The 23,970-nt window shown below is 54.7% G+C and overlaps 5 protein-coding genes across 5 annotated transcripts in view; 3 read left to right on the top strand and 2 right to left on the bottom strand.

Annotated features, from left to right (window-relative positions):
- Window positions 1-4,733, top strand: part of PTSG_08579 (uncharacterized protein) — a 7,868-nt gene extending 3,135 nt beyond the window's left edge. The window contains exons 7-18 of the mRNA XM_004990314.1: window positions 155-235; window positions 492-617; window positions 821-907; window positions 1,101-1,235; window positions 1,473-1,538; window positions 1,794-1,976; window positions 2,215-2,273; window positions 2,492-2,648; window positions 2,840-3,031; window positions 3,320-3,437; window positions 3,673-3,826; window positions 4,043-4,733. Of these exons, the coding sequence (XP_004990371.1) occupies window positions 155-235; window positions 492-617; window positions 821-907; window positions 1,101-1,235; window positions 1,473-1,538; window positions 1,794-1,976; window positions 2,215-2,273; window positions 2,492-2,648; window positions 2,840-3,031; window positions 3,320-3,437; window positions 3,673-3,826; window positions 4,043-4,289 (1,605 nt within the window). The 3' untranslated portion in view covers window positions 4,290-4,733. The remainder of the gene's footprint in view (window positions 1-154; window positions 236-491; window positions 618-820; window positions 908-1,100; window positions 1,236-1,472; window positions 1,539-1,793; window positions 1,977-2,214; window positions 2,274-2,491; window positions 2,649-2,839; window positions 3,032-3,319; window positions 3,438-3,672; window positions 3,827-4,042) is intronic.
- A 475-nt stretch (window positions 4,734-5,208) lies between these two features.
- PTSG_08578 (uncharacterized protein) lies at window positions 5,209-12,914 on the bottom strand. Its single transcript, XM_004990313.1, has 17 exons — window positions 12,845-12,914; window positions 12,584-12,673; window positions 12,333-12,422; window positions 12,065-12,151; window positions 11,770-11,859; window positions 11,502-11,588; window positions 11,241-11,330; window positions 10,767-11,027; window positions 10,476-10,565; window positions 10,141-10,308; window positions 9,769-9,942; window positions 9,189-9,553; window positions 8,762-8,914; window positions 6,463-8,586; window positions 6,250-6,315; window positions 6,060-6,117; window positions 5,209-5,697 (listed from the first exon to the last, which is right to left on the bottom strand). The coding sequence occupies exons 2-17, from the start codon at window positions 12,645-12,647 to the stop codon at window positions 5,240-5,242; spliced, it is 4,425 nt and encodes a 1,474-aa protein (XP_004990370.1). The 5' UTR covers window positions 12,648-12,673; window positions 12,845-12,914; the 3' UTR covers window positions 5,209-5,239.
- Window positions 12,915-13,264: 350 nt separating this feature from the next.
- Window positions 13,265-16,793, top strand: PTSG_08577 (uncharacterized protein). The gene is made up of 9 exons (XM_004990312.1): window positions 13,265-13,638; window positions 13,781-13,957; window positions 14,197-14,328; window positions 14,490-14,572; window positions 14,814-14,925; window positions 15,144-15,302; window positions 15,610-15,744; window positions 16,034-16,211; window positions 16,497-16,793. Exons 1-9 carry the CDS (start codon window positions 13,548-13,550, stop codon window positions 16,624-16,626), a joined length of 1,197 nt encoding a protein of 398 aa, XP_004990369.1. The 5' UTR covers window positions 13,265-13,547; the 3' UTR covers window positions 16,627-16,793.
- A 194-nt stretch (window positions 16,794-16,987) lies between these two features.
- PTSG_08576 (ApaG domain-containing protein) lies at window positions 16,988-19,466 on the top strand. Its single transcript, XM_004990311.1, has 3 exons — window positions 16,988-18,100; window positions 18,412-18,780; window positions 19,062-19,466. Exons 1-3 carry the CDS (start codon window positions 17,069-17,071, stop codon window positions 19,389-19,391), a joined length of 1,731 nt encoding a protein of 576 aa, XP_004990368.1. The 5' UTR covers window positions 16,988-17,068; the 3' UTR covers window positions 19,392-19,466.
- Window positions 19,467-19,880: 414 nt separating this feature from the next.
- PTSG_08575 (uncharacterized protein) lies at window positions 19,881-23,928 on the bottom strand. Its single transcript, XM_004990310.1, has 8 exons — window positions 23,618-23,928; window positions 23,204-23,354; window positions 22,644-23,021; window positions 22,320-22,469; window positions 22,017-22,085; window positions 21,747-21,841; window positions 20,676-20,980; window positions 19,881-20,394 (listed from the first exon to the last, which is right to left on the bottom strand). Exons 1-8 carry the CDS (start codon window positions 23,863-23,865, stop codon window positions 20,351-20,353), a joined length of 1,440 nt encoding a protein of 479 aa, XP_004990367.1. The 5' UTR covers window positions 23,866-23,928; the 3' UTR covers window positions 19,881-20,350.
- Between the last annotated feature and the right edge of the window lie 42 nt (window positions 23,929-23,970).

Raw genomic sequence — 23,970 nt, 5'->3', positions numbered from 1 at the left:
GGTGGTGTGTGTGTGTGTGTGTGTGTGTGTGTGTGTGTGTGTGTGTGTGTGTGTGTGTGTGTGTATGTACAACACTGACGCCTTCTCGCCACCACAAGCCTAACTTCTCAATACCGCTCTCATCACCACCACCACTTGCATCGCTGCCCATCAGTACTACCGCCGTCAGCGCTTGGCAGATTCCCCGCAGAAATCACGCCAGCGCGCACGTGACAGCCACGCCAGCGCCGTGCAGGTATGTTGGCGCGTGTTTGCAATTCGTGGCAAGGTGTCTCTTGCATCGGCTGCGTTTGATTGTATGTTGTGGCGGTTGTATTCTTCAACGCACCAACCACAACCATTCACGCGCACACATCCACGCATGCACGTACTCGCGCGCAATCACCAATCACACAATGTCCCATTCCCGTACACCCTCCTCCCTCGATCGTCAACCTCTGCCAACGACGAAACTCTTTACCACCCCCCCCCCATATCTCCTCCAAACTCAGGCCCTTCCACGCCCGCACGAGTTACCGGCTGCACATCTGTCATTCCTCCGTTCTCTCTCGAGTATTGACGTCCCCGAATCCGCAGCAGCGCCGCTCGAAGACGTCTTTGCCCGCGCTGACCAGAAGGTGTGCCGTGTTGTGTGTGTGTGTGTGTGTGTGTGTGTGTGTGCGTGTTTGTGTGTCTGTATATATGCGTGTCCGTGTGTCTGTATATATGCGTGTCTGTGAGTCTGTCTGTGTATGTGTGTGTCTGTGTGGCTTGAGGAAGCATTACACCATTGATTTTGTGTCCTCACGACATCTGTACTGGCTCGCACGTGATTGTTCAGGTGACGGCGTGGGTTGCGGCAAATGCCCTGAGAAATTCCCAGCTCTTCTCCAACTTCACTCGCATCGGCAAAGCCCTCGCATACAAGGTGTGCCTGCAAGCATCCACGCGTACATGTCACGCGTACCAGCGCATACCTCATCTGCGTTGGTAACACGCGCTCTCAAGTTGTGGCGCACCATTCACCATGTCAACTCACTCGCATCGCGCTGTCACAACACCATCATGAACAACAACACACACACGCACACACACAAACATACAACACAACACGACTGCAGCTGCTGTCTGGTGTCATTGAGCGCGAGTTTGCGGCGCGCGGGCTTGTGCGACACGCGTCCTCCCTTCTCCAGCGCGCTGATGTTCTCAAAACCGTCGTTGCCCTTGCCCTTGACCTCGTCTTGTTCGCATACAAGGTCAACAATCACACGCGCTGCTGTATTCGTAGTTACGTGTGTGCGAGAGAGAGTGTGTGTGTGTGTGTTGTGTGTGTGCTTGTGTGTTGTGTGTGAGAGATGTTTGTGTGCGTCTGACCTTGCGTATGCGTACTTCTCGCCTCAAGCGTTCCTCTGCTTCTTGCCGTTCACACGTGTCCTCTCCACACGCTTTTCTCAACCTCTGCACCTCATCATCCACCGTCGTCATCACCACAGGATAAGACCATCTCGTTCCCTTCTCTCGTGTCCATGCTCGACGTTGACCCGTTCGATTACCAGCAGGTGAACGCTCGCTACGTTGTACTCTGCTGTGATGGGTGATTTCCCTCACATCCATTGACTGCTATGATGCACATGCACATGCACACACGCATGCTCGCGCATGCACCGCAAAACACTACCAGTCATGTGCTGCGTATCCACATACGCGCGCGCTCACGCATACTTGTACTTGCTCTGCTGTGTGTTAACTGACTCACGCAACGATTTTCTTCCATCCAACTCGTTACACACACACTCTCTCTCACTCTCTCTCAGATGACGGAGATTGTTGTGCGCAGCAATCCATTCCTCCCACCGGTGCTGCTGGCCCGCATTGCCGCATGCGAACGCGTGTGTCTTCTTGACCTCGTGTGGACAGCATCACACAAACTCAATGACTGGTTCGAGAGCAAGCCCGCACTCAGTTCCCAACAGACATTCCCACGTGCACACAGCTCGGTGAGTAGATGTGTGTATGTATGCGTGCGTGTATGTGTGTGTGTGTGCGTGTTTGTGTTTGTGTGTGTGTGTGTGTTTGTGTGTGTGTGTATGTGTGTGTGTGTGCGTGTGTGCGTGTGTGCGTGTGTGCGTGTGTGCATGGGCGTGTGTAGAGATGAGTTTTTACCTGCACGTGCGTGAACAGGTGCACCACTGCCCTTCGCTCCGACCGCTCATTGCGATCAAATTGTATCTACAGAAAACACCGCCGCCTGAAGAGTCGACAGTCACAGCCGCATCGTCGTCGTCATCGTCGAGGTAAACAGCCCAGCACGCTCAACTGCAACCGGCGTTCGCTTGCACGTGTGCTGCACGTACTCATACAACATTATGAACTTTCGCGCGTGTGAACATACACAACCACAACCTAACACACACACACACACAACCACAACCTAACACACACACACACAAATACCATCTAACACACACACGTGCACATACCGACACCATTGTGCCTGATCTGCTTGTTGCAGACGTGCAAAGGCGTTGGCGGGGAAGAAAAGCACTCGTGGCGGTAAACAAGAAACACGCGCCATCTCTACAACAGCATGGAGCGTGCTGCAGACGCGGTTGCTATCACTCATTCAAAAGCGTCTTGTGGCCCTGACAAAACTCCTTGACCTACCACAGGTGCCGTTGATCGCTCACACACACACACACACACACACACACACACACACACACACACACACTGATATCGCGTACGTTTGCATCCCTTTACCCTTCTCACCTCCTTCTCATCCACAATTCCAACCACAACTCCCCCCCCCAACACACACACACACGCACACGCTGCCACGCTCCAACTTTTTTTGCGACAGAAATCGCCTGTGGTGCTGCTTGCTGGTGTGGCCATGAAGCACATTGTGCAGACGCCCCGCACCCTGCAACGCCTTGCCCTTGGCCGCCACCTCGACACGCTGCTGTTGTGCTCGCTGTTTGCATGTGTGCAACGGTTCAGCGACACGCTGACAATGCGAAGCATCATCCTGCACTACCGCAACATGGACCATGTGAGTTTCTTTGACGTGTGGTTTGAGTTGTGCTTGTGTGTGCGTGTGTGTGGGATTGTGGGATTGTGTGAGTGCGCGTTGTGATTGTGTGTGTGATTTTGTGTGATTGTGCGTATGCGCTATGTGTGTGTGTTGTTGTTGCGTTGCTTGTCCTGTTGTTTGCTTCACGCCAGAACGTGTGCATGCGTGCGCTACCTCAGCATTTCAAGCGCACTCACTCCAATACACATGCACAACCTGCATTGCCGCTCCCACTCGCTTGCACACAACGATACGCACGTGCTGTAGGCGTCGCGAGCTGCATGGACAGCAGTGCCATCCGACGATGTCAGTGATGATGATGACGCAGATGCGACCGTTGACATTGTTGAGTTTTACAACACGACATTCATCGACGTCATGAGAGGTATGTGCCGTTCAAATTGAGATTGGGACGTGCGGCAACTCTGACACGCGTGCATTCTGACATTGTTCCATCGCCTCTATCCCGCTTCATACCTTCAAAGCCGTGGCACCCAAAACCCACCTCACGCACCTTCCTTCCTTCCCTTCCCTTCCCTTCCCTTCCCTTCCCTTCCCTTCCCTTCCCTTCCCTTCCCTTCCCTTCCCTTCCCTTCCCTTCCCGACCTTCATTATTGCAGATTTCATTGAGAGTGCAGATCCGATGAGCGCCTCCCCGCTGACTGCCGCATCGCCGTCATCGCCATCACCGCCATCATCACCATCGGCGGTGTCGTCATCGTCTCTGCCCAGCATGATTCGCTTCCACACCGTTTCCAAGGAGCGCATTGACGAGTGCGTACATGCATGTTGGGAGGAGGAGTCTTGGACAGTGCTTTGTTGGTGTGACTAAACGCTCTGGTTTCACAATGCACATCACGAACACATCGCCATGCATCCCACACTTTCCTGTCACACACACACACGCACGCACACACACACACGCACACACACACACACGCACACATGTTGTTCTCGCTCACACACACACAACTGCACAACAACATCCAGAGAGGGCGTCATGTCGTTGCCGGCAGATTTGCCGTTGAGCAGTAACGATCTGAACCAGAGCCAGGCCGTTCGTCGCTTCAACGAGCAGCTGCGCAACGCCTTTGATGGTCAGCCCATATTCTTACCTGCAGGCAGTCACCGCAGCCCGCACCACAAGCATCGGTCTCCGATCAAGTCGCATCATTCGCGCGAGCAGCGACAGCACGCTTCGCCGAAACGCCCCAGCTCACGCTTCACGCTCCCTTGAGCGGCGCGTCACGTGCGTGCTGTGTGTGTGTGTGTGTGTGTCTGTCTGTCTGTCTGTCTGCTCTGTGTGTCTGTCTGTCTGTCTGTCTGTCTGTCTGCTCTGTGTACGTGTCTGTGTACGTGTCTGTGTCTGTACAGCTCTGTGTCTGTGTGTGTCTGTGTCTCTGTGTGTGTGTGTCTGTCTGTCCATGTGTGTTACAAACGTTCCCTACATCCCCTGCCCTCGAAGTATCTTTGGTTATCGGTGGCATGTCGTTGCCCTTTCCTGGATTCGGTGTGTCAAGCTGCACTTCACCTCCCCTCGTCCTGCTTCGCTGTTTTGCGTTGTTTCCACCCTCTCGCTCGCCTTGTCCCTAATTGCATCTGCATGCTCAACAACCAAGAATTACATAGCTGTGTTCATGCTGTTGATACACAACGTGCGTCCTGCGTTCTCAAACCGCCGTTATTGTCTTGCATGTGTTAAAGCGCCTGGCGCGAGCCAATGCTGCTGTCATTTCAGGCAATAAACCACGCAATTCAAAGTCAAATGGTTGCTCTGTGTGTGTGTGTCTGTGTGACTTGCAGGTCATGACAAACAGATGTCTATTCCTTCCAGCAAGAGGTCTTCTCTTCCTTCGATCAAGTGTTGTGGAATGCCGAAACAAAGCTGCAGCAAGACACAGAGGCGCTCGTGAACCAGTGGTCTATCGCCTGCAACACAAACAACATCGAATGGCCAATCAAGGGAGCTATTGCGCAGACGTTACTTGAATCTGTCTTCCTCTGACATGACATCCTTCTTCAGCTGTCTTTTCTTTCGCCTCTCTCGCCTTCATAACACAAAAGCTAAAGCTGAAGGTGGCAGCGCGAGCTTTATGTACTTTAAAAGGCGGAATGAACCAATGTAACAGACTCGCATGACTCAGGTAACACAACGTCACAACTTCAATGTAGCACTCATTCATCCCTCTAAGTTTCGCTGTGTTTCTCCGTGTGCGCCCCAATTGCTTCCACCACATCATACGTCGGCTGCGCTTGTTGGCGCTGCTGCTGTTCACGGGCAGCCTGCATGCGCTGAGCAAACAACGTTTCACGACGTGCACCAACATCCCCACGGCCAGAACCAGAGCCAGACACTCCACGCCCTGCTGGCTGGGATACGGTGTCTTCGTCGTCGTCATCCTCCTCCTCTTCCTCTTCAATGTCGTACAGCCCTGTGGACCACGCATGTACAGAGTGCACACGCCCACGCTGCTGTGGATTTCGTGGCACCTCTGGCAACAGTGACGGCGTGGCGTACACATGTTCCGAATCGCTGAGCTCGCTGCCCTGGCTGCCCATGGCTTGCTGCTGATGATGAAACTGAGGGGAAGATACGTCGTACACCGCCGCATCCCATTTATGTTGCGCATGCACTTCATCACCTGCTTAAGGGGGGAGGGGGTCCATGATTGGAGATGTGTTCACGTGGGTATATGTGTGTGGACGTGTGTAAGCGCGCATTCGAGTGTGTGAAGGTGTGAGCATGGAAGCCTCAACGTCATCACCCTTCAGTCATGCCTGATATTCCCAGAACCTTCATAGGAATATGATACAGATTCTAAACCTTCCTTCAGTGTCACACACACACACACACACACACACACACACACACACACACACACACACACACACACACACACACACACACAAGCACCTACACCCACACACACACACACACACACACACAAGCACCTACACCCACACACACGGATAGAAAACATACGTTCACACACATCAGCATGCTTACCAGTGTCCTCACTGTGAGGGGAGAATGTGGGGTTGGTGGCATTGATGATGTTGCTTACCTACGATAGTCAATCCACGGGAGGAACAGAAAGTGCAAGTGACATTAGCAACTGAAGAGAGAAGAACGTATCTGGATTGGTATTTGGCTGGCATCCAATGGGACACGACAGGTATGCCAGAGAGCTACTCACCATGGCAAGTTCCGCTCGTGACCGCTTCCTTCGCCGCCACACAACAGCAGCGATAACCAGCAGAACCTGCGTCGCATTGGGCAGTCGCAAAACCGTGAGAACAAACGGTTAATGGTGACATGAAGAGGCAGCATCAAGGCGTGTGCATCAGCAGACAGGCTAGCAATGTAGGCACACACACACACGCACACACGCACACACGCACATACGTACCGCGAGGACAAGACCGCCAGCAACGCTGCCAGCCAGAACAGTCAACGAACTTGACGACGAAGAAGACGCTGACTGCATTTGAGGGTTGGCGCTGTGCACGTCAACGATTCGTGCCTTGTCCAAAGATGCTCGGCTCTCGAGCGTACCAATCGCATCTGTGTTGGACTCCCACGCCAGGGACGTGGCATTGCGCACGCCAAACTGCACCACCGTCGTCATCACGCGCCGTTGTTCAGGGCGCAGCACAACCGCCGGCCCATCCTCCACGCTCAACACCACCACAAACTCGACATTCAGCGCCTCCTCCAGCAGGCGCTCCAGCTGCTGCACGTCGCCGTCAAAGATGGACTCCGCCGTGCCTGCAAGCACCAGCCTCACCACTGTATTCACACCATCGGGTCGTGTCAACCCGTCAACCACCACCGTCCGCACCGCGACACCCGTATTGCCGTTCGCATCCGTCACCGCGTACTCAACCTCGTTCGTCCCCGCCACGTGCACGTCAATCGCATCGGCCCCACTCACCACCACCTGCGACGTTATGTTGCCGTCGTGCACATCCTGTGCGCTGTACCCGGCCTCCACATACCGTGTCGCATACGGCACGTGCACCTCCTCCGCGCCATACAGCGTCACCTCGGGCGGCGTCGTGTCCACCACCACCACCGCCCGCTGCACACCAACAGCGGCGTTGCCCGCCCGGTCGTGCACGCTGTACTGCAGCACATACACCGTGCCCACCTCCGCCGACGCCACAGCAGCGTCCAGCCCAAACATGTCCGCAGCTGTCGTCCCAGCTGCAGTGGTCGTTATCGCTGTGCTGCTGCTGCTGTTGCTGTTGCTTGTGTCTGCGTTCATCGTAGTTGTGGAAGCGGTGGAAGTGGCGGGAGGTGGTGCTATTGTTGTGGATGCGTTGCGAGCAAGCGAGAGGACATAGTTGATGGCAGCTTCGCCAATACCATCAACGTCGCCTGGCGCAACAACGCCGCTCGCGTCGCGCGTCACAATGCTCACGCCAACGCACACGTCCCCGCTCAGGTCGCCGTCGTGGGCGTCGAGAGCTGTTGCTCCAGGATCGGCAAATGAGCCTCGATCGTCACTAAACTCCAGCGTCATGACACCACGACCATTGACGCGGAGGAGAGGCGACGAGGGGTCTGCAACCCGCACCACGCGCTCCACAAACGCCACGTTGCTCGCTGCGTCCGCCACCGTGTAGTTGATGCGGTACACGGTGCCGCTCGGCGCTCTCGACTCCACCGCGTCCATTCGAGGTGAAGACCACACGCACGGCGACAGCGGCGGCACAAACTCGCGCGCAGATGAATACGCACACATGGTGGGAACAACAACGCCGGCCTCCTCAAGTTGCGTCGTCGCCACCACACGCGATCGCACATCACCATCGATGTTGTCATATGCACGTGCAATGCCCGGCTCAACCCACGTCACGCCGTCGCCAACCGTCACGCTCAGGTTCCCGTTGACACGTAGGTCTGGCGGCGTTGTGTCGATGATGGTGATGGTGCGCGTGACGCTGGCCGTGTTGCGGGACGGGTCTGCCACCGTGTATGTGACGTTGAAGGAGACCGGAGCTGTTGTTGGTGTGGTCAAATAGCTTCCCTCGTCAATCACCAGCGTCAGGTCGGCGTTGTCGTAGTACAGGTCAGCCAGCGTCACGCCAGGGTCGATGTCGGTGAAGTTGCTTCCCGCTCCTACGACCAGTGGTGAGCCGCCAATGAGCTTGATGCTCGGGGCTGTGCGGTCCAGCACGGTCACGGAGCGCGTTGCCTTGGCACAGTTGCCGGCCTTGTCGCACGCGTCGTACTCCACCGTGAACACCGCGGGCACAGACGGCGGCTTGCTCAACACGTTATTGGTGACCACCACCTCCACCCCGCGCCCAATCGCATCCTCCAGCAGGTCCGTTGCCGTTGCTCCTGCATCGACATATTCCGTCCCGGCCTCGTGCGTGATGTTGTGCTCGCCATTGATGGTGATGGTTGGCGCAATCGTGTCCCGCACCTCAATCACATACACCACCGTCGCCGTGTTGCCCGATGCATCCGTCGCCGTGTACGTGAACGTGAACTGCGTGCCATCGTCCACAACCGAGTGGAAGGTCTGCGAACAGGGGGAGTGTTGGGGGAGGGAAGTCGGGGGGAATGTGAGTGTCAAGGGAAAAGGGTGCGTGAGACGGGGAGTGAGAAGTGGGAGAAATGGAAGCGATGGAATGGCGCATGACGTGGTTAAGACACAATAGCGACAAGGAAGATACAGGAAAAGAGCGACAACGCACCGGCTCTTCATTGCGTCGCACATCGCCGCCGTTGACAGCGGTGTCGAATGTATCAAATGCAGACTGGCTCGGGAAGATAAACTCTGTTGCCGCCTCGTGGATAACCACGTTGTGTTCCGACACTTCGCGGTCGCCAAAACCAATGGTGATGACCTATGATTGGTTGGCAATGTGTGACAGGGATTGGTGAGGAAGTGAACAGATAAAGGAGTTGAATGGGAGGCAAGGAGAAACGGAGGCAAGGAGACTCGGAGGCAAGGAGGTAAGTGAGTGTCCACGAAGGTAGGCAAGCACACAACCGAAACACACTCATGTACACACACACATGCACACGCACACACATATATACGCACACACACACACGCACACACACACACACACACACACACACACACACACACACACACACACACACACACACACACACCGGTGGAAGGGTGTCGACGACGGCTGCTGTGCGTGTGGTGGGTGGCGCTTCGTTGTTGTTCGAGTCGGATGCAGACAGCGTGTACACCACCTCGTACATGCCCAGCTTGTTCACTTTCACGTCGCTGGCATCGTACTCCAGCAGGTCGATGCCGAGTGTTCCGTCCACGCGGTCCACGATGGAAACGCCGGCCGTGAAATTGCTGCGCATCACCTCCTCCCCGGCCTCCAGCTGCAGCACTGCAGGGTCAAATGTGATGGCGGGCCCTGTCGTGTCCACGACTACCACGGTGATGGTGCGTGTTGCCGTGTTCATGTTCGCATCCGTCGCCTTGTACGTCAGCATCTGGTCAGACCGCACGGTGCCTGTGCGTGTGTATTGTGTGTGTGTGTGTGTGTGTGTGTGTGTGTGTGTGTGTGTGTGTGTGCATTGTGTGTGTGTGTGCATTGTGTGTGTGTGTGTGTGTGAGGTGAGATCCGTGTGAGAACAGGATGCAACAAGATGCAGTGCAAACCAAGAAGCGAGTGATCAACCGCACCCAGAAGGGCACCACATCTATTCACGGCATTCACGCACTCACTCGTGTCAATATCGCCGAGGTTGGGTGGTGGCGTCTTTGTGACGGTACCGGCCGCCGTGTCTGTTGCCGTGAAGATTGGGGGCTCAAAAGGCAGCCCAGCCTCAACCGTGTACGTGTTTGTGATGACGGCGTTGTTGTCTGGCCGCCGCAGCACGATGGTAGGCGGGTCATTTTCTGCAGCATGATCCCGTGTGTGTGCGTGTTTGTGTGGTGGAGAGTGCAAGTCAGGTATGAAGGCAGATGGCGGCAGTGGAGGACAGACAGGCGCAAGTCACAGTCACACGTCCTCTTCATCTGTGTGCTCCCAACAAACCAAATGTGGCCATGCACGTGGCATTGCACAAACAATGCCTTCCATGTACAACACCGTACCTGTGCATGTGCGGTCGGATGTCGGTGTGCAAGGCAGCACCTCCTCGAACCCGTCCTCGCATGTGGTGCAGTCTGGACAGCTACCACGCCCCGTGTTCAGCTGGTACTTCCCATCAGGGCACGTCTTGCACGATGTGCGCTGGTGGTTGAGGAAGTTCTGGTACTTGCCTGCGGTGGCACAGACGTGCAACAATCGCGTTGTGTGTTGTGTGGTGTGTATCAGAGTGAGTGGAGCAGCAGCTGCACGGCGTCACAGCAACTATGCACCACCACCCTCGAAAATGCCGCACATGTGTTCATTGTGTCCCAGCATCGCAATGACCGAGCCAACTCACCGATATCGCAGCTCCTGCACGACGAGTCCTTCGTCTTCGTTCCGCTGATCCACCGCTCTCCTCGATCGCACGTGCTGTAAGCAATGCAGTCTGTCGTGCACATAGTTGACACGCGACAGCCAAAGCACGTGAGAGACATTGTTAGTGTACGTGTGTGTGTGTGTAATTGTATTTGCAGAACCATGGTTGCATGGGCTGAGATGCAGTGCCACCATCACCGCCCCACGCACGCCAACAGTACAGCACACAAGGCAGAGCAAACGCAAGGGCCTGAACATCCATTGCGCATACCCTTTTGGCCAGAGCTGCCCTGGTATTTGCCTGCACCACACGCCTTGCACTCAATTTGCCCGCGCTCGTCTTGGTGCTGGCCAGGATCACACGGCTTGCAGTCCATCTGGTTTGTGTCATCCTGGTAGTGCCCGTAATCGCACATTGCACACAAGCGGTCGTTGCTGGCTGTCGGTTCGATGGTCACCTCATACCCCGGCCCACACGTGGACCACGAGGTACACGAGGTGTCCTGGTGCGAAGACTTGGACTGGAACTCAACTGCACATGAGGTGAATGAGTGTGAGTGAGGGAGGAGGGAGTGAGTGAGGACGGGAAGAGCATGTGCAGGCAAAGGAGCTCCTTTGGCACACACACACACACACACACACACACACACACACACACACACACACACACACACACACACACACACACACACACACACACACACACACACACACGCCGCTTCGACCCCTGATCCCTGCTGCTTACATGATCCGCAAGGCGAGCACGTTGCATCCGTTGTGGACGTTCCAGTCGCCCACTTTTTGCCTTTTCCACATGTCTTCCAGTCGTCGCAACCTGTTTGACGCAAGAAAAGGGGCAGTGGAAGCAAGTGAGTGCACGAAAGACACTTATACACACACGCGAATGAGAAGACAATGGTGCTCCGTTTGTTGATTGCACAAAGAAACGACACGCCAAGGTGGAGGAAATCACCAGCAAAGACGTGCACATGTGTGGGTGGCTGACCTGAGGCGCCGTGTCCGCTTTGGAACGTTCCAGCTCCACAGCCCTTACACGATGTGTGCTGGTGGCTGAACTCATTTTGGTACGTGCCTGGCAGGAGTTGTGGTGGTGGTGATAATGGTGAAGACAAGGGGCACATGTCATGCCATCCATGGCAGATGAAGACAAGCAATGAAGCATACCATGGTGCTGATAACACACACACACACACACACACACACACACACACACACACACACACACACACACACACACACACACACACACCAACCTGGAGTGCAGCTTGAGCATGTTGCGTCTGCATCGGCTGAACCCGCTGCCCACTTCTGGCCCTGATTGCACGACGACCACGCCGAGCAGCCTGTCAACGTGCATGGACACGTGGGGAGGTGAGGTGAGGTGAGGCGGAGAGGGTAAGAAGAAGGAGCAGGAAGCGTAAGGAAGCAAAGTCACTGGATGAACACTCGAGGTGAGCAACTGTGCGGATGGACAGTCGCACACACGCACACAAAAGCACATATTCACACACACATTCACACATTCACAGACACACACCACACACAGACCTTGTTGTCCCGGCTGGTCTGTGAACGTGTTTCCCGTGCACGGTTTGCAGTCTGGATCAAAATGACCGTTTTGATCCTGATATGTGCCTGCATGCAACAACAAGGCAGATGGGTGGGGAATGGGAGAATGGGTTGAATGAAGTGAAGATGAAGTGAAGGCGCTGAATAGCATGCAGAAGCAATCCTGACTGTAATGCAGCATGTCTGGCAATCAGGCACACCAAAGGAGCTAAGGAGAGCATGCACCGACAGGACACTCGTGGTGTACCTGCATCGCAGTTTACACATGTGGAAGGTGTCGTGGTTGTGCCGGTCACAAACTTCTTGCCTCGGCCACATGACGCAAACTCAATGCAGCCTGCAAGCATGAAGCGGTATTCAGATGTGTGAGTGTATGTGCGGGGAGGGGGTGAGTGCAATTATGCTTTCAGCGCAGGGTGGCACAGCACAGCACAATACACACACACACACACACACACACACACACACACACACACACACACACACACACACACACACCTGCTTGACCGGAGTTTGGCTGGTAGGCGTTCAGGTTCATGCATGTCTTGCACGTGGTCTGCATGTGGTCGTTTGCATCTTGAAATGTGCCTTGAGCAGAAATAAGCAACCAGCACGCACGCCCAGTGTAGCGACATAGTGAGAAGGGGGCAGTGGTGGGTGTAGTTGTTTTAGGGACCGGACTTGGAAGCGCCGAGAAGATGCAATGTCACCCCAAACACCTCAAACCACGATATTGTATGTTTTGTGTTGATGCTGTACCTGGGTCACACTCGGCGCAATCTGAACCGACGCACTTCTCTCCTGCTTCACAGGTTGTTGTGCACTGCGCTGACACTGTGAAACAACAGACGGACAACAAGGGAGAAGAACAAGGTGATTGTCCTTGTCATACATCACATCACGCTGACAAGGACAGCAGGACAGCGGCGTTTTGTTTTGAAACAAGCACACATATTCCTCCAGTCATCGCCTCTTCTCATGTACAAGGGTTTCACACCGAAGCAAGCAAGCAAGCATGTTGCTGACCCCTCGCAACTTGTCGCAACCCCTTGCCCTCACCTTTCAGCGTGGGGCAGAAGGTCAAGATGGTGAGCAGCAACACCACTGCCAAAACGACACCCATATCCACTGGTGGCGCCGGAAGAGGAAGCCAGCAAAACGCGCGGACAGTTGCCGTGTTTTTGGTCTCATTCGAGGCAAACATTCGACACGACAAACTGCAGCCGCACAGCGGTTGATGATGATGTGTTGATGTGATGATTGATCGCTTCTTGCTTCTTTGCTTCTTGCTTCTTGCTTGCTGACTTGCTTCATCGCTCTGCTTGTTGCTTGATGCGTGCTGAAGGATTATTGCTTCACCCTCCAGCCAGCTCGCCCGCTCAATGCGGTTCGGGTGAGACCGGTCCATTTCCTCCATCACCAAGCAAGCAAGCAAGCAAGCAAGCAAGCACTGTCTGCCAAGATGATGAGCTCAAGCTCCGGCTCTCGCACGCGTCGGGCGACAACCAAGGAACAAGAAGGCAAACATGTTCCATACGGAAAGGAAGGCACAGGTAATGCTGCGAGGCTGCTTCACATGTGTGTGTGTGTGTGTGTGTGTGCTTTCGTGGCTGCGGTGGCATTCGTCTATTCGTGCTCGGCTGCGGGTTTCCTTCTTGGTTGCTCCTCACCACATGCTTGTGTTTGGTTGTGCAGGTTTTTACACCCTGGCAACAAAGGGCTGCTTTGATGTGATTGGCAACTCAACCGACCTGTGCCAGGAAGCCATGGGCCACGCCATTGAAGCGTACAAGCGTCGCAACGACGGCAAGCCCTTCACCATTGCCGATTACGGCACGGCCGACGGCGGCACATCCATGCCTCTCTTTGCCAGTGCGTTTGAATGTGTGTGTGTGCGTGTGTGTGTGTGAATGTGTGTATGTGTGTGTGCGAATGTGTGTGCGTGTGTGTGCGAATGTGTGAATGTGTGTGTGTGTGTGTGTCTGCTGCATCCCAACCGATGCGCGTGCTGTGGCCAGTGTGCCTACTGCAAGCCCATGTGTGTGTGTGTGTGATTTCGTGTCCTGCCCTACCTTGGTGTTCGCGTTCTCACGGCAGTACCCTCCTGACAGAGCTGCTGCACCAGCTGCGCGAGTCGCTGCCCCGCGACCCTGTCGTGTTTCTCTACGAGGACCAGCCCGTCAACGACTACAACAGCCTCTTCAAGCGCATGCACGGCATCATCCCCACGCCAGCTTCATCTCGTAAGCAAGTCACACACACAACACATGGATGGCTCATGCGTTCTTGTTGTACCTCATCATGTACACTGCCAATCACCGTGTCATGTGTCTTACAACCAAACCCAACAGCACGAGCCTCCTCTCCTCACCTCACTCCTCCTATTCCCTGTGCGCTCATGCAGAGGATGACACGCCAATGGAGACACTGCTGGACATGGACGATAACGTGTACATCATGGCATCCGGCACCTCGTTCTACCAGCAGGTACATCGCTTCACATGGCGGAGAGGAAGACAAGGATGAGGTGGCTCAGCAATGACGAAGTGATGCTTGTGAGTCGTGTGGGTGGTCGTGCTGATGGGTTTGGGTCCTGAGGTACTTTACCTCACCCTCTGTTGGTGCTGCACGCCCTCAACCTCAAATCTCACCAGCCACACCATACACTCATCACACAATACACTCATCACACAATACACTCACGACAACCCACCCCACCATCATCCAGGTGACGCCGGATGCGACCGTTGACTTTGGGTACGCTGCCACGGCCATGCACTGGCTGACATCTGCGCCCTGCCCAATCCCAGATGCGCTCCACTCCTCCTACACGCAGGACGGTACGAACCCAGCTGATGTAGAGACGTGTGAGAGGAAACGCGACAACTGTTCGTTGGAGGCTGGTGGCATCTGTTGCTCTCGTTCTTGAGTGCTTGCTTGTGCTTGCGTTGCTTTGCCACACACAATGCGTGTTCGCTGGCAGCGACGACGACTTTGCTGCATCTCATCATCACCCGCTATGCACCCACACGCTCTCCCTCCCTCTCCCGAACCGCAGCGCACGCGAAGAAGATGTACTCGGATCAGGCGCACAAGGACCTGAAGCACATTTTCAAACTCCGCAAGAACGAGATGAAGGCGGGTGCGCAGTTTGTGTGCGTGAACTTTGCAAAAGATCCAGACGGCCAGTTCCTCGGCCACACGCACAAGACCCCAAGTGAGTCGTGGTGGGTTTTTTTGTGTTAGAGAGAGAGAGAGGGGGGGGGTGGCTTTCATTGCGGCTGCACGGCCCTTACGCGGTCCCCTCAAACTCGTGCCCTTTTTCATTATTGTCTTTCCTCCCCCTTTGCACACCCATACAGCTCACATCACTTCTGCACATACACACACACACACACACACATACGCGCACACGCACACACACACACACACACACACACACACACACACACACACACACACACACACACACACACAAACACAAACACAAACCCACGCGCGCGCACCCAATTCTCTGTGTGAAGGCTGCATGCACACCAACTTCAATGAGATTTGGCGTGGCATGGCACGGGAAGGGCTCATCACGGACAAGGAGGTTGCCAACACCAACTTCCCGCACCAGTACCGGACTGAGGACGAGCACCGCGCCGTTTTCCACGGTCTGTATGGCTTGGCACCAGGGAGTGTGCTTGTTGGTTAGTGGTGTGTTTGGAGGTGGTGGCTGGTTGGAGGCTGGATTGGAGCGAGGGTGTGTGGTGACACTCGCAACAACCAGTGCAACCCCCTCCCCTTCCCAAGGCACCACACACATGCGCAAACACACACACACACATGCGCAAACACAAACCCTGCGAGCACGTTGCATTCGCCATGCGTCCCCATCTCACAGCCAACTCATCCCTTTCTGTCTGCCTGTGCGCTTTCTTCCATGCTCTTGTATTCCTGCAGATGCCGAGCTCTCCTCTCTTTCACTGGACCGGCTGGAGACGCGGGTGACGCCCTGCCCGTTCCGCCAGAGCTTGCTTGCAGGCAAAATCAAGCCGAAGGACTATGCGCGCACCTTTGTGCCAACCACTCGCACCTGGAGCAACAGCACCTTCCGCAGCGGCCTCTCACCCAAGCACAGGTGTGTGTGTGCGCGATTGTGTGTGTGTGTGTGTGTGTGCATGTGTGTGTGTGTGTGCATGTGTGTGTGTGTGTGGCGATTGTGTGTGTGTGTGTGTGTGGCGATTGTGTGTGTGTGTGTGTTTCTGTGTGAAGTGAAAGGTGAGCAGGTAAGACATGTTAAGAGAAGAGAACAAGAGGATATTGTGACCTCATTCACTGATCCAACCACACACACACACACACACACACACACACACACACACACACACACACACACCTCTCTAACACCGGATGTCTCCAACAGCGAGGAGGAGCGGGACAAGCTGGTGGACGAGCTGTTTGATCGCTATGCGGAGCGCATCAGCGAAAAGCCCACCGACCACGGCATGGACTACGTGCACGCCTACTTCACCGTCAGCAAGGCTGACCACTAACCAACAAGCACCCGTGCGCGACTGTGCGACTGTGCGCATGCGCACATGCCAAAACAGACACCTTCCTCTTCGTCTTAAACCTCTGAATCCTCCTACCCTCATCTTCTCGTCCTTGTCCGCCACCATACACAACTGAAACGACTGCCATAAACGAGAATCGATGGACATTGCACGTCAGAAGAGCAACCAGAGAGCACCAAGAGAGCACCAAGCACACACACAGAGAGAGAGAGAGAGAGAGAGAGAGAGAGAGAGAGAGAGAGAGAGAGAGAGAGAGAGAGAGAGAGAGAGAGATACACACACAGACAGACACAACAGTGTTCAAATTTATGTGAAAACATGCAGCAAATTTCCACAACCACAACGAACGAACACAAACAAGACAACAGAAGAGACGAGAGACAAACACAACTGCCATCTCAACAGCCCCTTCACATCCATCATGCGACGTGGTGTGCCTGCGTTGTGGAGCAGCCTTGTTGTTGGGCGAGATGCTGGACGTGCACGTGCTCGGGGAAGACGCCACTTTCACGGGCACACACAGCTCACAGCGGCAGCAAGAACAACAGCAGCAGCAAGAACAACAGCAGGATCACTGGAAGGAGCAGCAACAACATGCGCAATAACCACCTCCAGCAAACACGCATTGCCCGTCACTTCTGCGTGTCGTGTGTGTGCACTGAGATCCACCCGGCGGCATCTGCAAGAGCTTGGCAAGCTCGCGCCTCCACGGCCGAATGACAAGCCATACAAGGCGGGCCAGTTCTTCGTGCATGAGCAGCTCGGCTATCGCGGCGTGATTACTGCGGTGTGGAAGGCCGACACCATCATCTATGACTGCGGCCAGCTCCGCAGTGTTGTGCTTCCCCGGAACGAGCTGTCTGCGCTCGGCGTGCATGTCAACAACGCCACACCTGCTTCCGCTACGCCGCCAACACCAAGCCAAGGCAGCGACGGCAGCGACGACAGCAACTCTGCGGACGGAAACACAGGGCGCACGCAGAGCCCGATGGCAGACAAACCGCCGGACGTGCTTTCGTCCAAACACAAAGGCACCGACACGGTGGCCCGTCTTGGGTTGGGCCGCAACGCCAAGGCCATCATGAGGGCCTACGACATCACGGCTGACGCCTCACATAGGAAACCGTCTTCCTCAACCAAGAAACAAGGGAAGGTCGCAGCCGACCAAGAGAAGGCTGCATCTGAACAGCAACAACAACAACAGCAGCAGCAGCAGGATGCGGGTAGCGAGTCCACACATGCATCAGATCAACCCCTTCAACGAGGGCAACAGACCATCGTCGTGCCAAACTCTACCGCGGTCAAGGCGTGTGATGGCCGGACCGACCTGTTTGGGTTTGTGCAGGAGAGCTGGGATCTGACGGACGTGAACATGCGCGTGCTTCCCGCGCTTGATGGCGACATTATTCGCTTCTCCACTCCGTTTCGCTTCGAGCGCCAGTACTGGTATCAGGTGCGTGCGATTGTGTATGTGTGTGTCTGTTTTGGTTGGTTGGTTGTTTCGTTGTTTGTTTGGTTGTTTGTTTGTTTTGGGTGTGCTTGTCTGTGTCTTTGTGTGTGTGTGTGTGTGTGTGTGTGTGTGTGTGTGTGTGTGTGTGTGTGTGTGTGTGGCTGTCTCTCTGTCACACACACACACCTACACACACTCTCTCTCTCTGTGAGCACCTTTTCGTGCGTGTCACTCTCCACACCCACCCCACACTGCTGCCCAAATGCTTTGTGCTTCCAACACACACACCACCACCAACCCACCAAACACACCAGGTGATGGTTGATCGACAAGACTTTGCGCAGGATACGCGGACGAACATTGCGTGCCGCACACCCATCATGTCCAACCCAGCCATCGAGTACGTGGACTACGTTGCCCACAAGGACATCATGCCATATGAGCCCAGCGACCCCCAGTTTGACAACAACTACATCAACCTCCTCTTCAAGCCCGAGGTGCACGCGAGCGGCGATGATGACGCCGTTGCGGTGGCGCGGCCGGTCCATGAGCGCTGGGCCGAGCGCGTGGAGGGAGAGCTGTCACAGAACGTCGTGTACGAACTCTCGTTTGGTGACTTTACCATCAAGGCCATCCCCTTCTACGCAGCGCGCGGCAGGCACAGCCACAACTGGTTCTACAAGGTGCGTGTGCTTGTGTGTGTGTGTGTGTGTGTGTGTGTGTGTGTGTGTGTGTGTGTGTGTGTGTTGCGTGTGTGCTTGTGTGCTCGTGTGTGTGTGTGCTTGTGCTTGTGTGCGTTGCGTGTTACGTGTGCGTGTGTGAGTGTGTGTGTGTGTGTGTGCTTGTGTATGGTTGAACGTCAGACACCACCCTGGCTTTCTTTGACCCATTTCTGCTTCTAACTTATGCATACGCACACACACCCATGCTCGCACGCACACGCATGCACACGCGCATGTGGCAGATCCTGATTGAGTCGCACTCGTCCATGCCGTTGAATTTAATTCAGCGTACGTGGATAACGCAAGATTCCCAGGGGCACCTGGAGACGGTCACTGGCCGCGGCGTCGTTGGCTTTGAGCCGTCGTTCAACGAAGAGTCGACCTTCTTCTCGTACTCGAGCAAAACGTATCTGGACTCGGAGCAAGGCAAGATGGGAGGCTTTTTCACCTTCTTGCATCAGGACGACGAGGATGGACGTTTGTTCCACGTGCCCGTGCCCACGTTTGAGCTTGTGGCGCCTTCATCGCGAGAGTCCTCCCTCATCGAAACCATCAAGCGTGTCTACTCTTGACGTTGCCGGTGTTGTTGGAGATGTGTGTCTACGTGTGTGTGTGTGTGTGTGTGTGTGTCTACGTGTGTGTGTGTGTGTGTGTGTGTGTGTGTGTGTGTGTGTGTGTGTGTGTGTGTGTGCGTGTGTGTGTGTGTGTGTGTGTGTGTGTGTGTGTGTGTGTGTGTGCAGAGGGGTGCCATGAGCACCCCTTTGGTGTTTAATGTTTGTCATGTGCGCGCACAACGCTTGTGTTGCTGGCGCCGTGATTGTGTTGATATCTACAGACAGCCTCCTCTTGCACGTGTTGTCAACGTTTGTGCTGTTGCGCTTCCCACATGAAACCCCTTCATCGCCGCGGCGGGTTTTGTCTGTGCTGTTCGGTTCAACCTCTGACCCCCAAGTGTTTATTCACCAACCAGTAAACTGCTAACAGACCAAGACGTGTGTTCGTGTGTGTGTGTGTGTGTGTGTGTGTGTGTGTGTGTGTGTGTGTGTGTGTGTGTGTGTGTGTGTGTGTGTGTGTGTTGCGAATGATGTAATGGAACACGGGCCCAAACTATCAATTTATTGCATCTGATCCTTTGGGTGCAGGCACGCACACTACGCGTGAGGCGGGTTGGTCGAATTGAAAAACAAGGAAGAGTGCAATTACCAAGCATGATTTGCATGCGCCATTCCTGAAACAAGCAAATGAAGAAAGCTGACGTACACAATCACACACATACAAGCACAATCACACACACACACACACACACACACACACACACACAACACAATCACAATCACACACACACAACACAATCACAGATGTGCACTGTCCTGATGTAACGAGGAGATGAGACAAATGAGAGGAGCGAGAATAACACAAGAGTGTAATACAGGAGCACCATAGCGTACAATCCAAGGCCATCACAACAAAGAACACGACGGAGGGACAGCAGCACACATCACATCACAAAGGCAAGTCTGATTGGCGGTGACTACGACACGTGATCAACGATGGTGTATGCGGTGGATAATACGCCTGCAGGTGACCATGACAAGAAGAACATGGTGACGGCCGTGGTGAAATTTTGCAAGACGCAAACTATTGACATATGGTTGGCAGCCAGCACACACACACACACACACACACACACACACACACACACACACACACACACACACAAACAAACACACACACACACACACACACACACACACACACACACACACACAAACACGCACAGAACACTCTCACGCACTTCCACTCCCTCCCCTGCCCCATCCAAACCTCAACCCCAACCACCAGCTCTCCCGACTGACCGAGAGCAATACCGACGATGAGCATGGTCCAGAGAATGACGCGTGTGGTGACGGACAGGCGCTGGCGCACTTTCAAGCTGATGGCAGCGGGCAGAATGTACACGAGCATCACGCCGCCAGTGGCGCCCGTGAGGCCAAACACAAACTCCAGCACAGGCACGTAGTTGCCAAAGAGGAAGGTGAGGACCAGAACGGCAAAGGATAGCGCCAGGTGTCGCAGGATAGGCCACGAGGTTGGGTGGTCGTTCTGGAACAACAGGCCTCCCACGGCCTGTCGAATTGGAGGCAGCGCCAGCGGATATGTGCTGCAGGTTTGGTTGGCGGAAGGGAGAGGAGTTGAAGAGGTGGAGAGAAAGAGGGTGGGAGGAGCGATAAGTGAAGGTCGATTTGTGATTGTTTGCTTGGTGCACTGACAAGGCACACAGTAGAGAGATCCTCACAGAGAGACAGAGAGACAGAGAGACAGAGACTGAGAGAGAGAGAGAGAAGGAGAGAGAACGAGAGAGAGAGACACACTGAGACGAAGTGACAGGCGACACATGTGCAGACATCAACCGCGACCAGCACGCAGAACACCAACAAACCCGGAGCATTTCGCTCCGAGCGGCGGGCCACGCAGCACCCAATATGAGCCACATTGGAGGACAACGAACCGGTTTGAGTTGGTTTGCATCGGCCAGGGCGTCACATATGCCCATGATCACGTCCAGGTCTTGCTTCAGAACAACAACTGCAGCAGAAGCAGCACACGTGGTCATGTGAGGTGTGTTTGAGCACGCTGGTCAGAGCTACCGGGCAGATGTTCCCATCTGACACAGAGCGGGAGAGAGAGAGAGAGAGAGAGAGAGAGAGAGAGAGAGAGAGAGAGAGAGAGAGAGAGAGAGACACACACACACACAGAGAGAGAGAGAGAGAGAGAGAGAGAGAGAGAGAGAGAAGGAGAGAGAGACACAGAGAGAGAGAGACAGAGAAGGAGAGAGAGAGACACACACACACACACATTTAGAATCACACACATTCAATCACACGCGCTAGGTAATGCACACACACACACACACGCACGTTTGGTACCTGATGATGCTGATGAGGTACATGATGCGAACGACGTTTGTGATTGCGCGGTTCTCGTTCAGGCCAATGTTCACCAGCACATCGCCTTTCACGCCCTGAACACGTGAGCGAAGTGCATGTATGGGCGTATGTGAGTGAGTGAGTGAGTGAGTGTGATCGCAAGTGTATGTGCGTTTGCGAGTGAGGGGAGGAGCTTCAACAGGAACGCTTGTGTCATCTGTGAAACATATCCACATGCATTCACGCGCAAACGCAGCACCAGGTACGTACCCCGTCAGTGTCCTGATACGTGAGATAGCCGCACAGTCCAACAATCAGATACAGCCCAAAGCACACAATCTGCAAAACGAACAACCAAGCAAGCAGAAGCGTGAGCCAGGACAATCAGATTCAAGGTGCACGCACCACGATGCAAAAAAGCAAGTGTTAAAGCACATACATACACATATACACACATGCACACACATGCACGTACACACACATACATACATACATACATACATACACACACACATACATACACACACATACATACACACACATACATACATACACACAGACACACAGACACACCATGGCGCTGTGGATGGCGGTGGTCATGCGCTTGACGGTCGGCTTTTCAAGCTCGAGGTAGATGGGGAACATGGTTGAGTGACACGTGAAGCTGAAGGCAAGCAGACTTGCTGCCCGGAAGAGGTTGGTCGACCCAACGAACGCAGCAGGCTGCAGCGGCAGTGTTCACGGTGATGGTGGTGGTGGTTATGGGGATGCGAGTTCACGCGTGGAGGAGGAAGAGGAATAAACAAAGACAGGCAGACAGACAGACACACAAACGCACAGAAGCATGCGCACACGCAGTCTCAAATCACCCATTCCACCAAACACACACACACACACCTTTGTGTGCTCGATAGCATCTGGATCGTGCTGCGGGCCCTCGGTTGCAATGCCCAGCATGACAAACACAAACACAAACACGCAAGCAAACGAGAGGAGGCTGGTGTAGCCAAGGTATGTCACGTTGCGCAGCAGGCTGAGTGGGATGAGGGCAATCATCATCACCATGCCCGTGCACCAAATGCGTTCCCATGACCGTGCCAGGAAGTCTTCCCCGCCAAAGTCCACAATCAGGTGCGGCAGCGTGTCGCCAATGATGACAATGTACGCCGTCGCCGCCCCGATGTTGAGCAGGATGGAGGATGCAGACACAATCGCGAGGCCCACGCGCCCAAATGCAAACTCCGTCACGCCTTCGTACGTGCGTCTGCCACACGCCTGTAAACATGTGTATATGTGTGTTTGTGTGTGTGTGTGTGTGTGTGTGTGTGTGTGTATGTATGTGTGTGTGTGGCGTGAGCATGTGCGGGCTTGGCTGGAGCTGTAAATGCGATCGGTCCAGGATACGCAACAAGAGACAAATCCCGCTTTGGTACCATTAAGTGCACACAGAAGCGCACCTTTGAGCAGTGTAAGAGAGCGCGCAGAGAGTAGTCTGCGCCGACGACGTTCAGCAGCAACAGGATGATGCCTCCCGCATAGCCGGTTAACGCAAACGCATACGGCAACGACAGCACACCGGCTCCAATGATTGTGTTGATGAGGTTGAACCTGCACTCAAAGGAGATCGAAATCAAGTTGAGCGTGAGAGCTCGACAAGGAGAGGTGGCAGGGATCTCGGATGATGTGAAGCATTCACGCGCATGCACACACACACACACACACACACACACATCTACACACGTGCATGCTCACACACACATCTGCACACATCTACACACACATTCACACACACACACACACACTCACACACTCACTACCACACACAACATCTACACACACACACACACACATTCACACATACGTGCACGCACGTGCAGGTGGCGACGCTGGAGCGTGCAGTGCCTGCCTCTGGCTCCTCTTGGGACAGCTCCGATGTGGACGGCAGCGATCGCAGGCCCGATCCCAACACCAGCACCTCTTCCTCCTCCTCCAACCCATCCTCCCCTCGTCCACCGCCACCAACCCACAAGCGCATGCTGCCGTCCTCGTCTGTCTTGTTGCCTGCTTGCTTGCTTGCTTGTCTTGCTTGCCTTTGCGCAATTGCCCAATGATGACTCATGAATGGCAGCAGGAAAGCAACAACAACACGCACGCCGAATAATCTGCTGGTGGCATCTTGTAGCCTCAAGCTCCCTCTCCCCCCCCCCCCCACTCTCTCGTCCCT

Source organism: Salpingoeca rosetta (genome assembly GCF_000188695.1).
Source record: "Salpingoeca rosetta unplaced genomic scaffold supercont1.24, whole genome shotgun sequence".
Taxonomy (NCBI): Eukaryota; class Choanoflagellata; order Craspedida; family Salpingoecidae; genus Salpingoeca; species Salpingoeca rosetta.
The sequence above is the reverse complement of the archived record's forward strand: the minus strand, read 5'-3'. Positions and strand labels throughout refer to the sequence as shown.

Excerpts from the sequence above, each read along its gene's own strand:
- PTSG_08578 (XM_004990313.1), bottom strand. The coding sequence starts at position 12,647 with ATGCAGACCACGTGCAAGACATGCATGAACCTGAACGCCTACCAGCCA. Across the intron at positions 11,028-11,240 it reads GTGCTCGCCTTGCGGATCAT|TTGAGTTCCAGTCCAAGTCT; the intron begins GTAAGCAGCAGG and ends CCTCATGTGCAG. Across the intron at positions 8,587-8,761 it reads TGCGACGCAATGAAGAGCCG|ACCTTCCACTCGGTTGTGGA; the intron begins GTGCGTTGTCGC and ends CCCTGTTCGCAG.
- PTSG_08577 (XM_004990312.1), top strand. The coding sequence starts at position 13,548 with ATGATGAGCTCAAGCTCCGGCTCTCGCACGCGTCGGGCGACAACCAAG. Across the intron at positions 13,639-13,780 it reads ATACGGAAAGGAAGGCACAG|GTTTTTACACCCTGGCAACA; the intron begins GTAATGCTGCGA and ends TTGGTTGTGCAG. Across the intron at positions 14,573-14,813 it reads GCACCTCGTTCTACCAGCAG|GTGACGCCGGATGCGACCGT; the intron begins GTACATCGCTTC and ends ACCATCATCCAG.
- PTSG_08576 (XM_004990311.1), top strand. The coding sequence starts at position 17,069 with ATGCGACGTGGTGTGCCTGCGTTGTGGAGCAGCCTTGTTGTTGGGCGA. Across the intron at positions 18,101-18,411 it reads AGCGCCAGTACTGGTATCAG|GTGATGGTTGATCGACAAGA; the intron begins GTGCGTGCGATT and ends CAAACACACCAG. Across the intron at positions 18,781-19,061 it reads GCCACAACTGGTTCTACAAG|ATCCTGATTGAGTCGCACTC; the intron begins GTGCGTGTGCTT and ends CGCATGTGGCAG.
- PTSG_08575 (XM_004990310.1), bottom strand. The coding sequence starts at position 23,865 with ATGAGTCATCATTGGGCAATTGCGCAAAGGCAAGCAAGACAAGCAAGC. Across the intron at positions 22,086-22,319 it reads CCGCCATCCACAGCGCCATG|ATTGTGTGCTTTGGGCTGTA; the intron begins GTGTGTCTGTGT and ends TTCGTTTTGCAG. Across the intron at positions 21,842-22,016 it reads CGTATCAGGACACTGACGGG|GGCGTGAAAGGCGATGTGCT; the intron begins GTACGTACCTGG and ends TCACGTGTTCAG.